Source organism: Pan paniscus, chromosome 21, assembly GCF_029289425.2.
Source record: "Pan paniscus chromosome 21, NHGRI_mPanPan1-v2.0_pri, whole genome shotgun sequence".
NCBI classification, from domain to species: Eukaryota; Metazoa; Chordata; class Mammalia; order Primates; family Hominidae; genus Pan; species Pan paniscus.
In genome coordinates this window covers 8,875,093-8,898,434 of record NC_073270.2, presented here as the reverse complement: position 1 = coordinate 8,898,434, position 23,342 = coordinate 8,875,093, and the positions used below count along the sequence as shown (strand labels likewise).

At 38.3% G+C, this 23,342-nt stretch overlaps 1 protein-coding gene across 1 annotated transcript in view; it reads left to right on the top strand.

Annotated features, from left to right (window-relative positions):
* Positions 1-21,608, top strand: part of TMX4 (thioredoxin related transmembrane protein 4) — a 42,384-nt gene extending 20,776 nt beyond the window's left edge. Inside the window, exons 5-8 of the mRNA XM_003821360.4 lie at positions 2,889-2,934; positions 11,558-11,659; positions 15,107-15,170; positions 16,340-21,608. Coding sequence (XP_003821408.1) covers positions 2,889-2,934; positions 11,558-11,659; positions 15,107-15,170; positions 16,340-16,710 — 583 coding nt within the window. The 3' untranslated portion in view covers positions 16,711-21,608. The remainder of the gene's footprint in view (positions 1-2,888; positions 2,935-11,557; positions 11,660-15,106; positions 15,171-16,339) is intronic.
* Positions 21,609-23,342: the final 1,734 nt, after the last annotated feature.

The following is a 23,342-nucleotide window of genomic DNA, read 5'->3' as shown; positions in this document are numbered from 1 at the left end:
CTGAACAAGACAGACATTCACCTCAGGTACAGAGAATCATAGTTGGGATAAGGGTGGATAAAAAACACAACAACATATTTTACAAAGATGGGATAGCTCTGGGGTTATGGACCTGCTCTTCTAGATGGAGGGAGTAGGAGACATTTCTCTGAAGGGACGCCTCTAGGTGAGATCTGAATGATAGAAGGAACTAGCTTAGGCAAAGAGCAGAGGGAAGATTATTCCCAGGAATGGGTATGGCATATGCATAAGCCCCAGTTTGGAAAGGAGCTTGGTGTACTTAAGGAGCAGAATGGTGACCAGGGTCAAGCATAGTGGAAGGGAATGTAGGATGAGCTGAGTAAGAGGGGCAGGCTGAAGCCAGATCATGCAGGGCCTGTGGCCACAGGAAAGAAGTTGGAAGTGATAAGCATACACAAGGAGAAGGTGACCCTTAGGAGAGGAGATTGGAGAGGGCAAGAATGGATGAAGTGAGTCGAGGCTTAGAGTGGTAGTTTGTGTCAGGTGGCAGCAGTGGGGATGTGGGGATGGAGAGGCTGAGTGGATTTTAAATATGTTATGAAGGTAGGCTTGGCCAAGGTGAAGGAGAAGAAGGATTCATTAATAAAAACTTACAAGTTTCTGGTTTGAGTACATGATGGATCTTGGTACTTGTTATTGCCTTGGGCAAGAGAAAATTAAGGATTCTGTATAAAACTTGTTGGGTTTGAGATGCAGACTTTGTAGAACTGTCACGGTGGATGCTGTATTAGTCCATTCTTGCATTGCTATAAAGGAATACTTGAGACTGGGTAATTTATAAAGAAAAGATGTTTAATTGGCTCATGGTTCTACAGGCTGTACAGGAAGGATGATGCTGGCATCTGCTTGGCTTCTGGGGAGGCTTCAGGAAACTTATAATCATGGTGGAAGGCGAAGGGGAAGCACATAACATCACATGGCCAGAGTAGGAGCAAGGGAGAAGGATGGAGGTGCCACACACTGTTAAACAACCAAATCTCCTGAGAGATCACTCATTATCAAGAGAATAGCACCAAGTGGATGGTGCTAAACTATTCATGAGAATCCGCCCCCATGATCCAATCTCTTTCCACCAGACCCCACCTCCAGCATTAGGGATTACAATTTGTTAGGAATAACGCTTACAATTTTAAGAAATTGAACACTTGAACAAAGGATATTTAGCAAAGCAATTTTATTTTTGCACAGAGGGGTGCCTTTTTGGCCAGTCGCCATGAGAGCACACTTGAACAAAGGAGTACGAGAGCCTTTATTTTTGACGCAAGTCTTGCCCCTGTATCCTTTTTTTATTGGCTGGGGTCAGATGTATAATCTAAACTGATTTTAGTTGGCTAAACATTTGAATTTTTTAAGATAAGGTGGGCACATAGAAGAAAGAGGAAAGGGGAAAGGGTGTCTGTAGTGAGTCAGAAAGTTGTTTTTTTTTAATAAGGAAAGGAATGTGAGTTGGTACTGATAACGCCTGGTATTGTGGCATGCCTGCGCATTTAACAAAGGCAGAAAGGAAAAAGGAAAAAAAGAGGGGGTGGTTAACTCTGAATTAAAAGATTGATTAGGCTACTTGAAGGGAAACCTTATCATATCTCACAAATTGAACATACGATTTGGGTGGGGATACAGATTCAAAGCATATCAGATGCATGGAAATGGGTCCCCATGAAGAATTCAGGAACACAAAAAAACCTACAGACAATGTTGAGGTGAGGGGAACACCTAGAAAGAAGGAAAAAGAGAAGAGTACTTGAGGATGAGTCATGGGCCACCCCCAAATTAAGAAACTATGTTGAGAAGTCAGCCAAAGGAAACTGAAAATGAGTACCAGAGAGGCAACATGAAAACCAAGGTCTGCCATTTTCCAGAAGCCAAATGAGTGTTCAAGAAGAAGGGCGTAGTCTCTTGTATCCCATGTTACTAAGAGGCGAAGGGAGATCAGGTCTGAGACATGGACATTGAATGAAACATGGTGAGGTCATCATGGCCTTGACAATCTGTTCCTATAGTGGTGAGGGTGGAAGCCAGATATTAATCGATTAAAGGTACAGTAGAGAAGAAACAGCATGTGTAGAGTAATCTGGAGAAATTTATCTGTGAAGCTGGAGGGTCATGTGAGGTCCAGGGATACTCCTTTTAAAGGGTAAAAGAGAGTAGAGCATGTTCATATGCCAGTGAGACTGTTCTAGGAGAGAGAGAGAAGTTGCTCGTGCGGGAAGGGAGGATGAGAGAAAGAACCAAGTCCTAATAAGACAAAATGGATAGGATCCAAGGCACAAGTGGAGGAACTGGACTGTGATAAGAGAGTTAGACTTTTCCTGTCATAACAAGAGAAGGTGGATGCAGGTGGATACCCAGGCTCAGATTTGGTAGTGGGAAGATGAGAGAAAGCACATGGTGGCTTTTGATTTCACAGTGACATATGAGGAGTGCTTGTTAGCTGAGTACATGGGGATGGGAAGATGTGTACGTTTTGAAGAGAAGGAAAAGGAAATGAGCTATTTTCTTAGAGCTTAGAAAGTGCTGGACAGTATTACGTGTCCACTTAGGTTTGGGACTATGAAGCAGAAAGAACTGTCATCTGGTTATGTGATGTTTTTTCCCTGGAGACATTCAGCTGCTCAGTGTTGAGATTTTTGCCGGGTAGGCACAATGAAAGGAGAAAGGGCCAAGGAGTTGGAATAGATTCACAGCAGAGTTATTCAAATGATAGCCACTGAATCTAAGCTCTGTAAGAACAGATATGAATCTGGGAGAGGGGGCAATATTTAGCAAGAAGTGGAGGGAAATAGACCAGTCCTCCTGACCTGATTTTCATTTTTTTTTTTTTTTAGAGTATATATGATCACTGTTTCTTCTCTTTATTTTTTTTTAAGGATGTCTGGAATGGCTGGTCTTTTTAGCATCTCTGGCAAGATATGGGTAAGTAATCTTAAATAAAACGTTTATATTTGCAGAGAGGTTGTTAAGAATAAAAATACAGCTTTTAAGCAATAGGAAAACAAACATTTATAAGTACATTTATAATTTCACTTTTTTTCTTAAGCCATGCAACTACTCTCATGTGGGGTTTCCAGTGGTAATGTCTTCATGTAGAAGGGCATAATCTGAACAGGAACCTGTAACTACTGTGTCGAGGTCTTATTTTCTTAAATCAGTGGTGGAGTCTTTCATCCAAGCAAAACGGCTTATGTGATTTTACTTTATCTTATGTATTTCTTTGTAGGCATATCTCCCTACAAAGGAAAGATTGTCTAAGACTGAAAGTAGTTCTGTATGTCAGGGATTAACAAACTCTAGCCTGTGGATGGGCTACCTGTTTTTGTAAATAAAATTTTATTGGAACACAGCTACATTTATTCATTACCTATTGTCTATGACTGCTTTCATGCTACAATGGTACAGTTGAATAGTTGTGACAGACACAGAGAATTGTGGTTCACAAGCCTGTAATATTTACAATCTGGCCTTTAAGTAGTAGACCCCTGCTATATGTGATCGTATAATTTCTCTGAGTCATTTCAGTGGGTTAGAACTGTTATTCAGGTTTAATTTTTGAACCATTATATAATGTTGAATATGTCCCATAACTTTTTATTTCCCTTCTCTGTAGGGGAGGACTAAATCCAACCAGACTGAACAAAATTGCTCTGGAATTAAATATAGCTCAAAATATTTCAAAAAGTCTTAGAAGCGAGTCTCCCTATATATGTCTTTTCTATGCTATGATTGTAGGTTATGGTGTCACGTTTGGAACATAATATTCAGAGTTTGTGAAGACTCTTTTTCTGTTTCTCATACACATTCATATATGTTGAAAGACATTTAAGAAAAACCTTTCGTATTCCACTTTCTCAGTTCCATTTATATTCTGCCTTGTGAGATAGAATACCTACCACAAGGTTTTTTGGTTGTTTATTTTTTACAACAGAGGCTAATTGAAGACTTGGTTTCAGTCTTTCAGGTTAAAATTTAACTTTTTTTGGCATTTGTCTCACAATAAAAAATAACTAATATTTCCCCCTCTCCAGATAGTTTGAATTTCATGTGGTTTCCTTCTGCTGCTTTCTTAACATTGGTGAGAACTTTAATCAAGGGCTAAGAATTATGAATTGCAAACTGGGAATTGAAAAGAGATTCTGCCTTTTGCAGTATGTCAATATTAAAGACTGACAAAATCATGTAGCCTGATGGCTGTTTGAGCCGTGTAGCATTATACTGTCTAATTCAACAGAAAAATTGTAATAGATGGTTGTCAGGCAGCATTGACTGTGAAATTTTAGCACCAAACCTATGATAAGTGCAATAGAATTTGTTCTGCAGGTTAAGAAGAGCTTAGATGGAAGCTGATTATGGCCTTCATTGACTGTAAAAGAGAAGTTTTACTTTCAAAGACGATAGCAGGGAAGATACATAATGGCCCTGACCTCATATAGCTTGTAATTTGGAACTTAGACAAACAAGTTTAAATAAGGAGTTACAGTTTTTCATTATGTCATGCAGATGATTACAATGTGTAACATTTAGAGTGTGTCAAGGCCAGGAGTGGGTGTTTTATCTTTGTACACACAGTGCCCAGCTATGGGCAACACAGATGTATTCTGTGTGGATGCATTAAACTGGAGAGAAAGAGCTGTTTGGAGAACAGAATGTGATCCATGTCTGAATAACTAATGAATATGTTTTTCTTAATGATTGAGAAGTAGAATATATATGTTATATAAATGTATATTTATAATTTCTTTCCAGATATTTCCAAAAGGAACCAAAAATGATCATTTTATAAGATAAACTAAAATTTGGCACACAAGTAATTACATTTTATAATTGTAAAATGTAGAATGCAAAATGTACAATTATATAAATGTATAATTATAAAATAGTTTTATCTAGTATTAATACCATGTGTTTTCTTTTTTATAAGCATTTGCATGGAGTAATTTTTCTATTTTCAACCTTTTTATTATGTTTTAAATAAATCTTATAAAAAGTATATAGCAAGATATAATTCTTTTAACTGATGAATTTAATCCATTTATATTTATTGGGATCACTAAAACATTTGTCCTGATTGTAGGGTGTGTGTATGTAGGGGAATGGAAGAGAGTTGCACATAAAAGAACGCAAATGATACAGTGTTATTTTGATCTCCGTGTGTGTGTGTGTGTGTGTGTGTGTGCATTACCTTAATAATTTGTGAAATCTGATACTGCCCTCCATATCAGCATGTAGCCTCCCCAAGCCTCTTGCCAACTTTTGTGATTTATTCTTAGAAATAAGTCCCCATCCTTTCATCAAATCTGTAGGTAGGTCTCTTGCCACCTGTATTTCTAGAATTTGGCTCTTGTCCTCTTATTTATAAGGTATATAATCTCTGACCTGAAGAGACCCAGTCCTTGGCTTACCCATCAGGTCTCTGGTTCCCACTTCCACCTTTAGTTATGGTCTTGCCTTCCTGTCTTTATAGAGCCACTTACTCAGCGAATCCTTCCAGCTGACTGCCCTGCCTGTTCAGTTAGCTCATTTAGCTGACTCTTCCTTTAGTCAGAGTTCCTCAAATCAATGTTGAATGTATAATTGTGGCAAACTTATTTGTTTTTTAACTCATGTCTAGATCATATGAAACTACAATGCAAATATATTAATAATGAACAGAAGAAACAACTGTACATGGTGAGACAGAAATAGACTAGGGATGGAAGGTGGAACCAAAAAAGTGTAAAGTCTCAGAGAAAGAAGATTATAAAGATGGAAGAAGGAAAGACGTAGAATGGCTAATGCCAGTGAGACAAGATTGTTTATGCCTATCCATAGTCTCTTTATCTTACTGAAATATCTGGATACATGTACAGATAGAAATCAGTCTTTCCTCAGCAACAGTCTTCCCTGGATGGGTAGCTTGTTAGATGTAAGTATATCTGCAGGGAAGATGACAAAACAGTATAACGGATGTTTATATGGCGTTTTTGTGTGTATATAGGAAAATGCTTAGAGATCAACAGTAGTTTTCTCTGATATGGGTGATTTTTAAAAACGTTTTTTCTATAACTTCTATTTTTTTCTGTAATGAAAAAATGAAAACAATATGTTTAGATCAGAGCCTATTGAGCTAGTAATTATCTAGAAGATATCTAGAAGATCAGAGCCTACTGAATTAGTGATTCCTTAAGGGGCTTGGGTTTCTTTCTGCCTTAGAAGTGAAGCCAACTTGCTAGGTTGCACATTCTGGAGATAAAAGCTGGTCCTCAAGATTCTAGGATCACCTGGTGATGAGACACTCACATGGCCGAATTCCTATCAACTCAGGAGTTGGTTTGGTTTGCATTTGGCCTTCTTAACTTCATACCAACCTCCCCTATGTTCTTGCTTGAGTAAACTGTTGAGGTGAGAAAGTCCCTTGAATAGTCTTATGAGGCAGTTCCTGTCAGCTTCCTGCTGTTACCCTGAATCCCAGGGATCCTCGATATGTCATTCATACCACAATATGGACAAGAGTAGATGATCTCCAGTGTTCTTTCCATCACTAAATTTAAATTTTCTTTCCAATTCACTCATGATGGCGCTCACCTGTATATTTTAATTTTTATATAAACTCACAGAAGTAATTACCTCATTAGCTGTTAATATCTATCCTCACAAATAGTCTCAACATTTTACCCATCTCACAGATGGAGTCACTGAGGCCTAGGAGATGGGACAGTTAGAGGAGTTTCTCAGAGAGTTGACATCTTCAAAGGACAAAATTGATTTTGATTTTATATTATAGTAGCAATATCCAATTTCTTTAAAATTGTATGCAACTTAGTGACTAAATGAAAAATGTTAATACTCTAATGGATAGTACAAGGTGAGGTGAATATCATAAAAGCAATGTGCAGAAGATTGAACTTCAGGAAGCATCACTGCCAAGTCTGGTGGCATAGTTAGGATTAGAAGTTCTTGGGTTTTGTGTGTGGCACATGTGTGGAGAGAGACTGTCCAGTCTTCTGTCTTCCCTCTTTTCACAGTTGGCTACAGTGCTACAGAGTGACACTATCCTTCTCTTCCAGAAACACATCATTGTTTCACACCTTATGTGTAGGCCTCTGAATCCTATTTTTTTTTCTTCCGGCCATAGACTTGTTCCTAGAACCCTTTGAGTGCCTAGTGCAGAATCTGGTACCTAGTTAATGTGCTTGATAATTGCTTTTTGTTAGTTATATGTATTAATCATTATTGTCTTCATTATTTTACTTTTTCCTTCTCTTTATAGCCAACATGGAATACTTTAACTTTTGTTAATTTTTTTAGCCAATGCTGATAGCAGGCTTAAAATAGGGTTCCGTGGCAGTTGCTCAGCATATAGGTTGAGCATCCCCAAATCCAAAAATCCAAAATCCAAAATGCTCCATAATCTGAAACTGTTTGAGCACCAACATGACACTTAAAGGAAGTGCTCACTGGAGCATTTTGAATTTCCGATTTTTGGATTTGTGATGTTCACCTGGTAAGTGTAATGCAAAAATCTGAAAAAATGAGAAATCTGAAGCATGTCTGGTCCCAAGCATTTGGAATAAGGGATACTCAACCTGTATATGCTTTTGCTAACTAAGTTTAGCATTTAAATGTATTTAAAGCATTTTTTATTGGATTTGGTGAATCTCTGCTGCTCACTGATAATATAGGATGTAACTTCCCTTTCCTAAATGTTACTGTCGTTTTGAGAGGATGTAGGCATATGGCAGATTTTAGCTAAAATAAGATGTGCTACATCCTTGGGAGGACAATCTGTGTGATGGATGCTACCTTCCCTTTTTATTAGAATGACGTGACAGAAAACTTAAGGCTTTATTTAAAATATCTGATGATGAGAATTAAAAGCCATGAACATTTAGACTAGAGAAGAACAAAGTGTATTTTAAAACTTGAAAACATTCTTCTGTGATTTACATAGCATGCCTCTTCTCAATGTTTTTTTCGTATAAAAATGTTTAGAATGTTTTGTAGAATGTTATAGTGGGACAGTGGTGCACATCTGTAAGGTACCTTTCATAGATCCTACAAGAGGCTGCAAGGTTATGTTTTGTTACAAGTGCTAAGAGCTAAAGCATGAAAGAGGTGAACCCTTGGCCATCATTGAAGAGTCTTTTCTAGCTGTTTCCTTGCAGGGAAGATATTTTGGGGATTCTGATCTGTGTCTGAAAGAGATAAAGGGCTTGTTCCAGAACTCCTCAGAGAGTATATCCTATGACACAGGTGAACTCTAAATCCAAAGGCTCTCTGTCCTTCAGGGCCAGTCTAGGTTTGAATGAGACTCTGCAACACTGGGCTGGATGAGTGGGTGTGACTAAGCAGTATTTAATCCAACCTGCAGTAGTTTAGACTTCCAGAGGGAGTGCTTGCCTTTCTGGGGAGGGAAGGCTCTACCTCAGATGCATGGAGGCCTTGGCTTGGCTGTCTTCCTTAAGTCTGTCTGACCACTGATTAGAATGCTCTTCTCATTTATTCTGTTGTAATGATGTTTTAATTTCATCTTCTCACTCAAATATGTATGTAGCCAAAAGTTAGCTCTAACTTAATCATGTACTATGATAGTATAAGGTATCACACCCATCAGATGACATTTTAGTGCATTTTCAGTGAACAGACTAAGATTTTTTTTTTTTTTGAGGCAGAGTCTCACTGTGTCACCCAGGCTGGAGTGCAGTGGGGCGATCTCAGCTCACTGCAACCTCCGCCTACCGGGTTCAAGCAATTCTCCTGCCCCAGCCTCCCAAATAGCTGGGACTACAGGCGCCTGCCACCAAGCCCCACTAATTTTTGTATTTTTGTTAGAGACAGGGTTTCACCATATTGGCCAGGCTGGTCTCGAACTCCTGACCTCGTGATTCACCCGCCTCGGCCTTCCAAAGTGCTGGGATTACAGGCGTGAGCCACCGCGCCCAGCCCGAGTAAGATACTTTCTTATTCATCTAGTACAATAGTATAAGGTATCATACCCATCAGTTTACATTTTTGTGCATTTTCAGTGAACAGCATGAGATATTTCCTTGTGGTAAGCACATATAATATTGAATAAGGATCAGTATTTTCCACAAGTGAAAACTGTCACTTTGCCTGGTAGTTAAAGAAACAGAAACACAATGATCTAAAACTGAATTGGATTTTATTTAATAAGCTATTCCTTTGGAAACATATATAAAGCAAAACTTCAAGGACATGGTACCACTAATCCTAACACTCATAAGGGGCTTTAAAGCCGTTGTAGACTCAGACAAAGTAAACAGATAAATATTTATATCTGTAGTTGTGAAAGTACAACCTGATTAATGAATAGTTACTAATAATGACCTAAAAGACCAGAAGATGGCAGAGTTTCTCCAAGAAACTCAAATTCCTTTAAAGAGGAAATTGATACAAGAAAATTGAAGTGCAGCTTATTAAAATAAGAGGATGTTTTGAAAGTACTGTTTGAGTCAGAATGCAATGCTTCAAAAGCAAATGATTTAATGAAATTAAAAAATAATTTAGAAAGTTTCCTGAGAGTTGCATTAATCATTTATTTTGCAGAAAGGGCATGAGATACTGTATAGAAGGACTTAAAACTGCACATTATTTTTCCTAACCATATGAGTAAGATAAATCAGCAGATACTTATAAAGCAAGTTCTAGAATACATTCATGGGTTGACACAGAGGCAGATTGACTTTGACCATCTTCTAATTCTTTGGCACATTTCAGGGTTTAATCTTGATGATACTGAGTCCTCCAAGAAAAGCATAAGCTTAATACACAGTATTTTCTAAAGTAGGAAACTATACAGTAAATTTTAAAACTTTCTTTGAAAAGAGTTTGAATGAAATGATGTTTTGATATCTCAAACACGCCTTTTGCTTGCTGAGTTGTAAAATGCTAAGTTACTTTTTTTTTTTTTTCTTGAGACGGAGTCTTGCCCTGTCACCCAGGCTGGAGTGCAGTGGCGCAATCTCAGCCCACTCCCTCTGCCTCCCGGGTTCAAGCAATTCTCCTGCCTCAATCCCCTGAGTAGCTAGGATTACAGGCGCTTGCCACTACGCCCAGCTGATTTTTGTATTTTTAGTAGAGACAGGGTTTCACCATGTTGGTCAGGCTGGTCTCGAACTCCTGACTTCGTGATCTGCCCGCCTCTGCCTCCCAAAGTGCTGGGATTACAGGCGTGAGTCACCGCGTCCAGCCAAGTTACTCTTAATAAACAGTTGTCCTGGCTAAACACACACTGATGACCAGTGCCATCAACAGAGGACAGATGCCAGCTTTACAGTTTGAGAGTGTGTTTGCCTTTCGTATGAATAAATAGCTCAGGCATTTGATGCATCTTTTCCTTATTCAACAAATACTGATTTAACATTTTGATTCCATGTGTCAGTGTTTAAACTACTTGCTGCGTCTTTAGCTCTATCTCTTCTGCTGAATAAGAAATTGTAGAGAGATATTTCAGATTTTGCTAAATCAGTTTACAAGCTTTGTTCTTTATTTATCATTCCAAATTAATCCAGAATAAAATGTTTTTTAATTGCATTGACATAAAATAAGAAACCAATGGGAGTGATTTAGATTTTAAGAAATAGGAAATTAAAATAGAAACTTGGACTCATTTTCATCAACCTTACTGGTTCTAGGGAAGTCATTGTCATTACCTCTCTTGCTGATGATATTTGGAGCCATATCATCCTGTATCCAGTAGTTACTTGAATTTTAATGGCCATTTTTGAAGCTGTCAGGGTCTTAAACAAATGACTAAGTCATTGTGAGGAAGCATGGCTCCTGCAACTCTACATCTAAGTAGGTTTTGACTTTGAAATAGCAAGTTCATATCTGTTAATTTCTTTATGATTTAGCATGTAAATACTTTCTAGCTGTGATTATGTCCCTTCACTCATTTTTAGAGTGTTTGTCATCAAATAGAGTCTTAGGGAACAGTAAGCATGAAGGGATATACACTCTATTCAAATACTGCTGGAATCTCATTTGCTCATAATAAATTAATCAGAAAAACTTTCTTCTGTCTACTGTTACATTTTATGTTTTCTGGTAATTTAGCAAACTTTGAAAGGATGAATAGGTGTAGAGCAATGAGAGTCTAATTAGGAAAAAGAGGTATGGAGACATTTTAAATGATTGACGATCTGTAAGTCGTAATTTAGTTTTACTAAAAAGTCAGAGGCCCAAAAAGTTTAATTTTTTCATGAATGCCCTATTATAAGTAAACATTGAGATGTATATAATTATTAGGGGAGGAGGGCCAAAAGCATCCATCATGATGGAAGAAAGGACTATCAAAACGATTCTACCAGAATTCTATCCAGATTATGAACTCTAAGCAAGTATAACTTTTTTTTTAGTAATGACCTTAATTACTACTCTCAGTTTCCCAATATTATAAAATTGACTTGTTCTTTAAGAATCATTTAGATACATAAAGCTTTGTGGGAACCTATGTATGTAGAAACAACAGCTAGAGAGAGAGATTGAAATATTTTTGGTTCTCTTAAAAATTAATGTTTTATTTTTTTTCTTCTGATTCCAGCATCTTCACAACTATTTCACAGTGACTCTTGGAATTCCTGCTTGGTGTTCTTATGTCTTTTTCGTCATAGCCACCTTGGTTTTTGGCCTTTTTATGGGTCTGGTAAGAGATAATACCAAACTTTTTCTATCTTTAAGGCAAAATGAATTTCATGTACAACTAAAAGGCAGCCAAGAAAGAAAAAGCACATAAAAAATAGTATTTTGTGCAATCTAAGTAGTTAAATAGCATTTGCTTGTTTGAGACTGCATTCAATGGTAATGTGAGATATAACAGAAAATTTATTAAATTCTTATCCCCTAATCCTATCCCTTAAGTATTTTGAAGATGTGTACTGCCTATAGACAGTAAAAAAAAAAAAAAAAAAAGGAGACCTTACGAGAATTGATAGTTTCTAAGACAACTGAGTCAGCTGTGATTTCACACATTGCCTGCTTAATTAGAAACACTGTAGTGATAAGGCCAATGTTTTGAATTTGTTCCTTGGGTAGATGCAAGATTGTTGTTGTTGTTGTTCTTATCCTCCAGTTAAACTAATCCTGACTAGCTGCTTATGCATACACTCTGGTTTTCCTGAGATAGATAATGTAGTTAAAAAAACACAATTATTCTTTGGGCATGAAAATCAGTATGCAGTATATATCTCCCCAGGTATTTTCTCCCCAGGTATTTCAGGCAAGAGTTGAATAATAAATTTATTTATCTAACTACATAGGCAACTATAAATGTTCAGCATGTTGTACTTCTTGTTATTTTTTATTTCTCTTAACCTAATCCTGATTAGTTTGATTGCATTTTAAACCCTAATTAAACCAAAAAGTTTTTAAAAACCTTTATATTGTATACTAAACACATAGTTCCTAAACACTGTAATGGGAATAATTGATGATTACTAAAAATTTATGTCAAAGAACAGACTTTAAGGTAAGATTATCTTAAAGTCTATCCTTATATTTTATAATGAATTTTGGCTCTTTAGCAAGTTCTTTTTAAAAATGTTAACAATTGACTTATAGTAAGTCATAACCCCAAGAGGCCAAGGAGGCTCGATTTGACTTTTCCATGAACATGCTTAATACATATCATGGCTTATCTTTGAAACTTGGCTCCTGATGTTAACTTCAGGGATAAGAATGGGACTTACTTAGATACCTGTATATGTCCTTCATTAGGTCCTGGGTATGTTCTGTTCTGTTGCATTCATCTTTTTGCTAATTAACATGTCCCCATTGCTCTCGTCTAAAGGGATTTGACACCAGATATAAATAGAATGTGATTGTCTGTGCTTCTCCCATCTGTTGTCTGGTGCGAGATTTTTCTAGCAGTGTATTTTGGGGCTACCATAGTGTGAGGTTTTTGTAGGGGGAAACAGTATGAGGTCCCAGGCGAGTCAATGATGGAGTTATAGGGAATGTAGGTTGTGTGTGACCCTGTTGGAAGACTAGTGAAAATGCTTAGAGTTTTAGAATATTATTTTTGATGTTGACTTTAAGTCCATGAAATTGAGTCAGGCCTGCCTGCCTATGCCTTAGATTCCTTTGGAAACCTAGATTCAGATAATCAGTGTAGAAAGGTTATTGGAGGCTTGGCCTGAAGAAAGGAGAGAGTGATTCTAGCCTGTTCAAGTGATTAAGTGAGATAGACTACCCTTCCTTAATAAGAAAATAACTTTAACAAAATATTATTAACTTTATTAACGAAATAATAATTTCAAAGCATATGAATCATAAATTATAAAAGATTCATACATTTACTGTTAATAAGTTTCCAAAAAATAACAAACACATATCTGTGTTCAAAGTACCTGTTTTAGGCTGGGCACAGTGGCTCAGGCCTGTAATCCTGGCACTCTGGGAGGCTGAGGCAGGTGGATCATTTGAGCCCAGGAGTTTGAGACCAGCCTTGGCAACATGGTAAAACCCTGTCTCTACAAAAAATACAAAAATTAGCCTGGCATGGTCGCACACACCTGTAGTCCCAGCTACTCGGGAGGCTGAGGTGGGAGGATCACTTGAGCCCAGGAGTTCGAGGCTGCTGTGAGCCATAATCTTGCCACTGTACTCCAGCCTGGGTGACAGAGCTAGACCCTGTCTCAAAAAAAAAAAAAAAAAAAAAAAATATATATATATATATATATATACACACACACACACACACACACATATATATATACACACACACACAGAATGCCTTTTCTATAACTGTTAAGTATATTAAAGTAAACACACAACTGCTAGAATTTTTGCTTTTAGTAACCTTTAATTTCTTATGTACTTTCAACTTCTGTTTTGTGAGAGTTACACAATTTGAAACAGCTGCATTCTTATCCCAATTTAAATCATCTATTCCAGAATGACATTTTTGTTAACTTCTAGGATGATAGAAAAGTGTTGGTCAATTGTTTTCATATCTTAGCCACATAGAGAATATTTATGTAGCATGCCAGGGTAAAGGAATACTGAGGGACAAAGCTGCCTGAGGCTGGCTCTGAATGGCCCAGACTCCTTGAAGGATGACATGTCTGTTGGGAAGCTAGGATCTAAATTTTTTTTTTTGTAACCTCACCACCTGAGTCAAAATTAAATGAGTAAATTAGATAGACTAAACCTGAGATAAAATTGTTGAGTGTACAATTTTCCAGAATAGAAGAGTAGGATAAATTAAGATGATGGATATGGTAATTACACTGATTTGATCATTATACTGTAATACATGCATTGAAACATCACATTGTACCCCATCAGTATATATAGTTACTGTGTGTCAATTATAAATAAAAAAGAAAAGTCAGAAAAAAACATTATGTCCTAGAATAGCCAGTAAGCGTATAACTATCACATTAAAAGGTAAGGTTTTCAAACCTGAATCATTTCAGATGGAATGTTTTTTTCTCTTTGTTGTTCAAATTGATTTAATGGCTTAGAGCTTATTGTTCTCCAACCCACCAAGCCTTCCTGCAACTCATTGCCCCACCTCCTGGGTCTCCTCAGTTTGACATTCAGGGCTTTCTCTGGATCCAAGACCCCCATGGAGATCCAACTTAGTTTAGCTTAGAGCAGCCAGGCGGTGCTGCTGTTCTCTCCTGACTGCCCAGGGCATTAAATGCCGCCTCCTTCAAAGTCATCCTCAATCCTTCCCCACCCACAGCTGGCTGTAACATTTGTGAAATGTTCTTCCATTCAATCAGGGGTTACCCGTTGGTGAGGGGCAGCCTATATACAGAGTGGTTTGGTTGTCCAGAATAGTGTATTTAAAAAGACTTGGTTCATAGTGTCTATCTTCTTATACCTGCTTGGTTCATCTATTTATAGTAGGTTCTCTGTAGACTTTTGGCTTTGTGACCACTTTCTAAATTAATATTTTCCTGTATTATGTCACATTTGAAAAGTAGGAAATTCTTAATTATATCCTTGTCTCTTCTGAAGACTTTTGACTAGCTGCTAATTATTAGTCTAAGAATATCTGATTATAGAAGCAAGGCCTAATTTTGAGGTCCTTTGGTAATAAATGTCCTATCTATTCACTGTAAAATCACTTTTTTCCTTCCAGGTCTTGGTGGTAATATCAGAATGTTTCTATGTGCCACTTCCAAGGCATTTATCCGAGCGTTCTGGTAAGTAGGATAAGCTCCTGTGATCTAGAGTGTTTTTGGAATTCTGTGATGTGCCTTTTTGTGCTCATAGATAGTGGGTTTTCTCTGTGATTTACTAGGTGACCAAATCATCACTACCAAATTTCTTAAAATATGTTTTCTAGGTAGATTTGAACAAAATTATTTTCTCCCTTTCTTAAATTAGGAAATATTTCATTTTGGCAATTGCTTTTTCTTTTTAAGTATGTGCTCTTCATTAATCAGTGTCATATTTTCCTTTATTCTAACTAGAACTAGAAGGGAAGAAGGGAAACTCAATATATATTGCGTCTGCTGTGTGCTAGTAACTCTTCTAAGTCCTTTAAAAGCAGTCTTCCCAAATCCTTGCACTGCTCCACACTTCTTCTGGGGCCAGGTGCCTCTGGATTTGCATGTCTTTATTCCAGACTATTTTTGAGACTGCATAAAGATGTTCATGAGACTTTCTAATTGTTGAATTTTATGTGGGAGTTTAAATAAGCTCATGTTTCTTTTTAGTTCTTGAAGTTTTTGAGGCTTTGAGACTTCCATTGATAATTTGAAAATATGATTCTTAGATTTCTTAAAAGTAATAGAAACCCAATATCAAGGATTTTAGGAAAACAAATGAAAATTTATTAGCTCACATAACTGAAAAGCCCAGGGACATTCTAGCTTCAAGCACGGCCCAAGTGATGTTAGGTTTCTCTGTCTGTGTGGCTTATTCATAAGAGCTGTTGATAGTCCTTGTGCATTTTCTCTGTTTAAAAATCCCTGAAGAAAAAGAGGCTATTTCTCCTGACTCTGGCCCAGAACCTCTGTGGAGTACTTTGAGTGGCTTAGCGTGTCACATTTCTGAACCAATCACCATGACCAATAGGGTCACTGAGCTTTCTACAAGACACAAAATACCGAGCGTAAAGGAAACTTTGCCCTTGCTGCCCACATGCCCTGCTGAAGTCATTATGGTCCATGAAATCTCCAGAGACAGGTGGAGAAGCCCTAAATGGGGCTAGGATGCCAACCAGAGAATCTGTCCTGTATGACCATAGTTTCAAGATAGAAAAAACTGTCACTTACCCTCTATTTTTATTTCACAGCTAAACACACTCAATTGATTACCGAATTACCATTGTTTATTCAGAGGATATTCCTCTTTCTTCCCTTCATAGAGCAGAATCGGAGATCAGAGGAGGCTCATAGAGCTGAACAGTTACAGGATGCGGAGGAGGAAAAAGATGATTCAAATGAAGAAGAAAACAAAGACAGCCTTGTAGATGATGAAGAAGAGAAAGAAGATCTTGGCGATGAGGATGAAGCAGAGGAAGAAGAGGAGGAGGACAACCTGGCTGCTGGTGTGGATGAGGAGAGAAGTGAGGCCAATGACCAGGGGCCCCCAGGAGAGGACGGTGTGACCCGGGAGGAAGTAGAGCCTGAGGAGGCTGAAGAAGGCATCTCTGAGCAACCCTGCCCAGCTGACACAGAGGTGGTGGAAGACTCCTTGAGGCAGCGTAAAAGTCAGCATGCTGACAAGGGACTGTAGATTTAATGATGCGTTTTCAAGAATACACACCAAAACAATATGTCAGCTTCCCTTTGGCCTGCAGTTTGTACCAAATCCTTAATTTTTCCTGAATGAGCAAGCTTCTCTTAAAAGATGCTCTCTAGTCATTTGGTCTCATGGCAGTAAGCCTCATGTATACTAAGGAGAGTCTTCCAGGTGTGACAATCAGGATATAGAAAAACAAACGTAGTGTTGGGATCTGTTTGGAGACTGGGATGGGAACAAGTTCATTTACTTAGGGGTCAGAGAGTCTCGACCAGAGGAGGCCATTCCCAGTCCTAATCAGCACCTTCCAGAGACAAGGCTGCAGGCCCTGTGAAATGAAAGCCAAGCAGGAGCCTTGGCTCCTGAGCATCCCCAAAGTGTAACGTAGAAGCCTTGCATCCTTTTCTTGTGTAAAGTATTTATTTTTGTCAAATTGCAGGAAACATCAGGCACCACAGTGCATGAAAAATCTTTCACAGCTAGAAATTGAAAGGGCCTTGGGTATAGAGAGCAGCTCAGAAGTCATCCCAGCCCTCTGAATCTCCTGTGCTATGTTTTATTTCTTACCTTTAATTTTTCCAGCATTTCCACCATGGGCATTCAGGCTCTCCACACTCTTCACTATTATCTCTTGGTCAGAGGACTCCAATAACAGCCAGGTTTACATGAACTGTGTTTGTCCATTCTGACCTAAGGGGTTTAGATAATCAGTAACCATAACCCCTGAAGCGGTGACTGCCAAACATCTCAAATGAAATGTTGTAGCCATCAGAGACTCAAAAGGAAGTAAGGATTTTACAAGACAGATTAAAAAAAATTGTTTCGTCCAAAATATAGTTGTTGTTGATTTTTTTTTAAGTTTTCTAAGCAATATTTTTCAAGCCAGAAGTCCTCTAAGTCTTGCCAGTACAAGGTAGTCTTGTGAAGAAAAGTTGAATACTGTTTTGTTTTCATCTCAAGGGGTTCCCTGGGTCTTGAACTACTTTAATAATAGCTAAAAAACCACTTCTGATTTTCCTTCAGTGATGTGCTTTTGGTGAAAGAATTAATGAACTCCAGTACCTGAAAGTGAAAGATTTGATTTTGTTTCCATCGTCTGTAATCTTCCAAAGAATTATATCTTTGTAAATCTCTCAATACTCAATCTGCTGTAAGTACCCAGGGAGGCTAATTTCTTTAAAAAAAAAAAATCTATCCATCTACTTCTCTCTTACCTGATTTATTTGTTAGAATAAATTCATGAAATTCGATTCCAAGCATACGAAAGATGCCTAAAGTTGATTCTATGCTCCTTGGATCCAGACAGAATAATGAGTACAGGTTTATGAAATTCTAAAAGTTTCTGTCGTCTTTAAAAAGGAACGTACAGTGTATTTCTATCTGGCTGTTTAGATAACCCTTTCCTTGTATTAATTGTGAGCATGGAGCTCACTGGTGGGGGAGGTTCTGAAACTCTCTGCCCTCCTGTGGTTGAATGAAGATGTTGCAAGACTTGCACAAAGGAGGTTATTCTTCTGACAGCATCAACTTTTAGAGATGGTTCTTTTTCATCTTTCCAATTCAGTTACTTGACAGTCTCCTTCCCCAGTATGCTGAAGTTTGTTAAGAGTCACCAGTAATTGTGCTTTTCAGACAGTAGTGCAGCTTCAAGATCGAGGCCATCACTGGGCTGATGGGCTGGGAGAACCTTGCCATGTGCCTGCCTGTTTCCTGCCCCCTTAGTCACTGCCCATTTCCTGCCCCCTTGGTCGCTGACACACCTTCACCCAAAGTGCCATGGTTCTGATGGTGGCAGTTCCATCTCCCTGACATCAGGAAGCTTTTCTCGATCAGAGCAGAGCGGGGCCTGCCTGCCCTCGTGTCACTGGGTTTCTTTCTCTTATAATCAGCTGAAACAGAGTTCTCAAAGAACAGTAAACTCAGGTTCAGAGGTATTATGGAATAAGAATGGTTTCATAGTTTGGCTTTTCTATATAATGTCTCCCTCTCAAACTGTAATATTCATTTTTTTAGTGGAGTATTTGACTAGAGAGAAGGTAAGGCAGAAATACAGTCTACACTGGCTTTTAAAAATGTAAAGCCAATTTCCAACCGGACCCCAAATAGTACAGGTTGAACATTCCATTCCAACAATCCAAAACCCCAAATGCTCCAAAATCTTAAACTTTGAGTTCCAACATTCTGTCAGAAGTGGAAAATTTTACACCTGACCTCATTTGACAGGTGGCAGTTACAGTGCAATCAAAACTTTGTTCCATGCCCAAGATTATTAAAAATATTGGATAAAATTACCTTCAAGCTATGTTGTATAAGGTGTATATAAAACAAATGAATTTTGTGTTTAGACTTGGGTCTACTCCCAAGATACCTCATTATATATATACAAAAATCCCCAAATCCAAAAACATTTGAAACACTTCTGGTCCCACACATTTTGGATAAGGGATATTTGACCTATATCTAATTATATAATAAGAAAAATGTATTTTCTTTTTTTTTTTTTTTGAGATAGAGTTTCACTCTTGTTGTCGCCCAGGCTGCAATGGCACAATCTTGGCTTACTACAACCTCCACCTCCCTAGTTCAAGGGATTCTCCTGCCTCAGCCTCCCAGGTAGCTGGGATTACAGGCATGTGCCACCATGCCTGGCTAATTTTGTATTTTTAGTAGAGACGGGGTTTCGCCATGTTGGTCAGACTGGTCTTGAACTCCTGACCTCAGGTGATCCACCCGCCTCAGCCTCCCAAAGTGCTGGGATTACAGGTGTGAGCCACCGTACCTGGCAGAAAATGTACTTTCTTTCTCAGCAATACTTTTTTAAAAAATTGAAGGGTGAGGAGAAAAACATCTTGGAGAAGAGGACCCATTAAAACTTTAAATATCTGTGGGAACCATTTTTCCTGATTTTCCCTTTTTTAACATCATGGCAAAGATGGGTTTTTTTTCCAACAAAATTTAATTTAATATCTTTCCACTTGAAGATTTTAGGTTTGTTTTCAATACTTAATGAATATAAAACTAAAGGAGAAAAGCCAACCTGAAATAATTTAAACTTTATATGAACATTTCAATAAGAGTTTGTGGATTTTTTCTGTAGATAATATATTTGATCCAGAACTCAAGTGCATGGAAACATGATTTTGATTTTTAAAATCTAAAAAAAAAAAAAAATTAAAATCATGCTTCCCTCTATTGCAGTATCAGTTATTTAGTCACAGAATGGTATTTTATGTAAATTAAAATTAGGTGAATGCAATGCAGGTAACTGGTTTTGGAATGGGAATGTGCAGTGCTTTATGTTTGGGGAGTTGGAGCAGGGTATCTTTTCATCAATTAGAAGGAAAGTTTGAAACTTCTGATTACCTTTATGTTGGTTTCTCTTATTATTTGTCTCTTGCTAGATCTGCTAAACCAACCCAGCTTGCTCAGAGATCTCATATTGAAGCAACATACAGGCAATCCACATCTTTCTTTCCCTTTGAAGTATAGTCATTGGATGGGTTGAGGGACAGGGCCTGTTGGGTTCACAGGGCCTTGCACTGCATGGGCACATACTTAAAAGCTCTTGTGCATGGAATCCCTGTCTGTTAGCCACAGGCCTCTTTTACTCTATACATTCAAAATAACTACTGTAGTAGAAAATAGATAATCTTCAGCTGAGTTGGCTTTTGATAGTGGAAAAAAACAAAATTTGACTTTTTATGGCCAAAATTCCTTGTTGACAGCTGTGATGTTCTAATATGATTTGGGAATATGTCAGTCTACAGAACCTGCATCCTGTAAAAACACCTTTGGGGTAGATGATAAAAGTCATTTTTAAGGCAAATACTTACCATGTGACTTTTTATTACCAAATGCGTCAGTAGTGGAGCTGGTATGTTGTTTCATAGGATGGAAACAGAAGTCCAGAGAAAAATAAATTTTTAAAAAAGGTGGAAAAGTTACGGTAAACCTGAGATTTCAGCATAAAATCTTTAGTATGACGTGAGAGAAAGAAGAGGGAGGCTGGTTCTGTTGCTCGTATCAATAGGTTATCTGTGTCCCTCATCTTGGTGTTACAGTGTTATTTCTGTCAGTATTATGAATATGTGGTTGACCCATCCTGTCAAATGTACCAACATTTTCGAAAGAATTCATTCAAATCTCTTATGCCAACAGAAAAGTTCCTTCTTGTTTAATATCTCTTTACCTCAGTCCTACATTTTGATTCTCTGGAGGAGATTTTAGCTTGTCTTAAAAAGCCAAATTTGGAGTCATCAAGCCTGCTGAACCTGATGGGGCAGCTTTTTGAACAGCTTTCCGGAAGTAAGAACTTCAGTTGAAAAGCCCTTTGATCGCTTCAGCCTGGGACATGCCCTTCAGATGGCTTATTCTCAGTAAAGCTTTATGTAGACTGTGACACTGTATATGTGTGACTCATACAACTTTGACGTGTTTCTGAAGTGGTTTAATCGTATTTGTTATTAGCTTCTTTGTGGAAATGCAATTTTTATACTAAAAACATTGCTTATTTGCAATGCAATATGTTATAAATTTGTTGTTTATATTACTGGTATTAGTCTTAGCCTAATGAACCTAATTATTTTTCTTTCTGTATTCTTTGCTTCCTCAAATAGCATCTGCAGCAATTGGAATGAGAAATCCAGATATGTGTTTCAAGCAGTACATTTCCTGAATCACAAATCACTTGATCACAGTATTGTATATAACCCCGATCCTATTTGTTTCATTTTATTGTAAATTCCCATTTGCATCAAAACCTAATGATAGTGATTGGTAAGTAAAAACAAATGGTGTATTGCTTTTCATACAAGTGTTTTCACAAAAGCCATTTGCCTAGGCAGCAAAAAATATTAATTTGTTAAAAAAAAATTTCCTTCGTGTCCATCCTCCATCTAGTCTGTTCATTCATTCTCTCTCTTTCTCCCTTCCTGACTCGGTGAAACTCAGACCATGTGCCCTTTAGTTGCTCTGGAAAGTGCACAAAACCAAGGCAGGGTCCAAAGATCCAAGGCTCTTCCAGCCAGTGTGTTGCCATCAGAAACCTCTGGGGTCTCCCTCTGTCCTGAGGTCTTGGGGTAGCCAGATGGCAAGGGATGCTACTAATCCCCCAAGACACTATGGATTGGTCTTGTCTTTGGGGCTTTCAGAAAACTCCCTTCTACACCTAACTCTCCCCACAACTATAGTGGAAAAGCATCAAGGTGGTAAGGTGGGTCCTTGAAACACCCTCAGAGACTGAAACAATGGAGATTTGATTTTTGTCTTTTGGAAGATGTTGGGGGATGTGTGTAGTGAGAAGACAGTTATTAAACCTGCATACCACCAAGGCCCTCCCTCAGAGATACTGGCTCAGAATGCTTATTTGCCTATACAGAGAAAAATGTCTGTCGTGCTGTCTGCCTAGATGACTTTGGTTATTCATCCTTGCCTATAGCAAAATGCAGCTTTCAAGCCAACAACACTGAATTACAAATTTAACCCCCTGCTTTGCTCTAGTCTTGAATGCTCTTTGGAACATATTTCACAGTAATAGAAATTCTTTCTTGGAACATGTGAGCTTCTTGAGATTGATAACTGTATTACGACAGTCCAGCCTGTGCTAACAGACCCGCAAATCTCGGGGGCTTTAAGAACAACAATTGTATTACTGATTCACGTAGCCCAGGCCAGGCATCCCAGGCAGGCTCTGTCCCATGCAGGTTTTTCTGGGCCTCAAGGTCAAGGGAGGCTTTGCTGTTTAACATGTGGCTGCTGGGCCGGGCATGGTGGCTTATGCCTGTAATCCCAGCACTTTGGGAGGCCGAGGGAGGTAGATCACCTGAGATCAGGAGTTCGAGACCAGCCTTAGTAACATGGTGAAACCCTGTCTCTACTAAAAATACAAAAATAAGCCAGGCGTAATGGCAGGTGCCTATAATCCCAGCTACTCAGGAGGCTGAGGCAGGAGAATTAATTGAACTCGGGAGGCAGAGATTACAGTGAGCCATGATCATGCCTTTGCACTCCAGCCTTGGCAACAGTGCGAGACTCCATCTCAAAACAAACAACCAAAAAAAACGTGGCTGCTAAGGTGGCTGTGATCATTTCTATCCCAGTCAGTCAGAGGAGTAAGAGATGGAGGAACATTGCTGAGAGATTTTAAAGCGAGGCTGCCGCACGTGCATCATTTATGTTCACATTTCCTGTGAGAGGACTTAGTCACAGGGTCATACCTAACTTAAAGGAAGACTAGGATGTGTAATCTTGCTGTGTGCTTAAGAACAAAGGGAACTTGAGAGCTAGCAATCTCTTGCCACAATGACTTTTTCTTGCCCACCTTTGTGAGCCTAGGACCTTCTATAGAGTAAGCTCCTGGGACATAGTATGAATGCACATATGGCAGGAGAGGACAGAGTACATATGGCCCCAGTGCTGGAGGTCTTCCTGCTGGACTTGACCACTGTGGCTCTTCAAGGTACCAGAGTTTTCAAACCGAGAATTGTCATTTCATGGAGTTTGTATTTTACTTGGGAAGGTGAATATTAGCAGGAAAAGAGTTACAAGTGAAAAAGTTAACAAATGCTATATGAGTTTATAAAAAGGAACCTGACCTAGGCTGAGGGTGTAGATGGTATATGTGACCA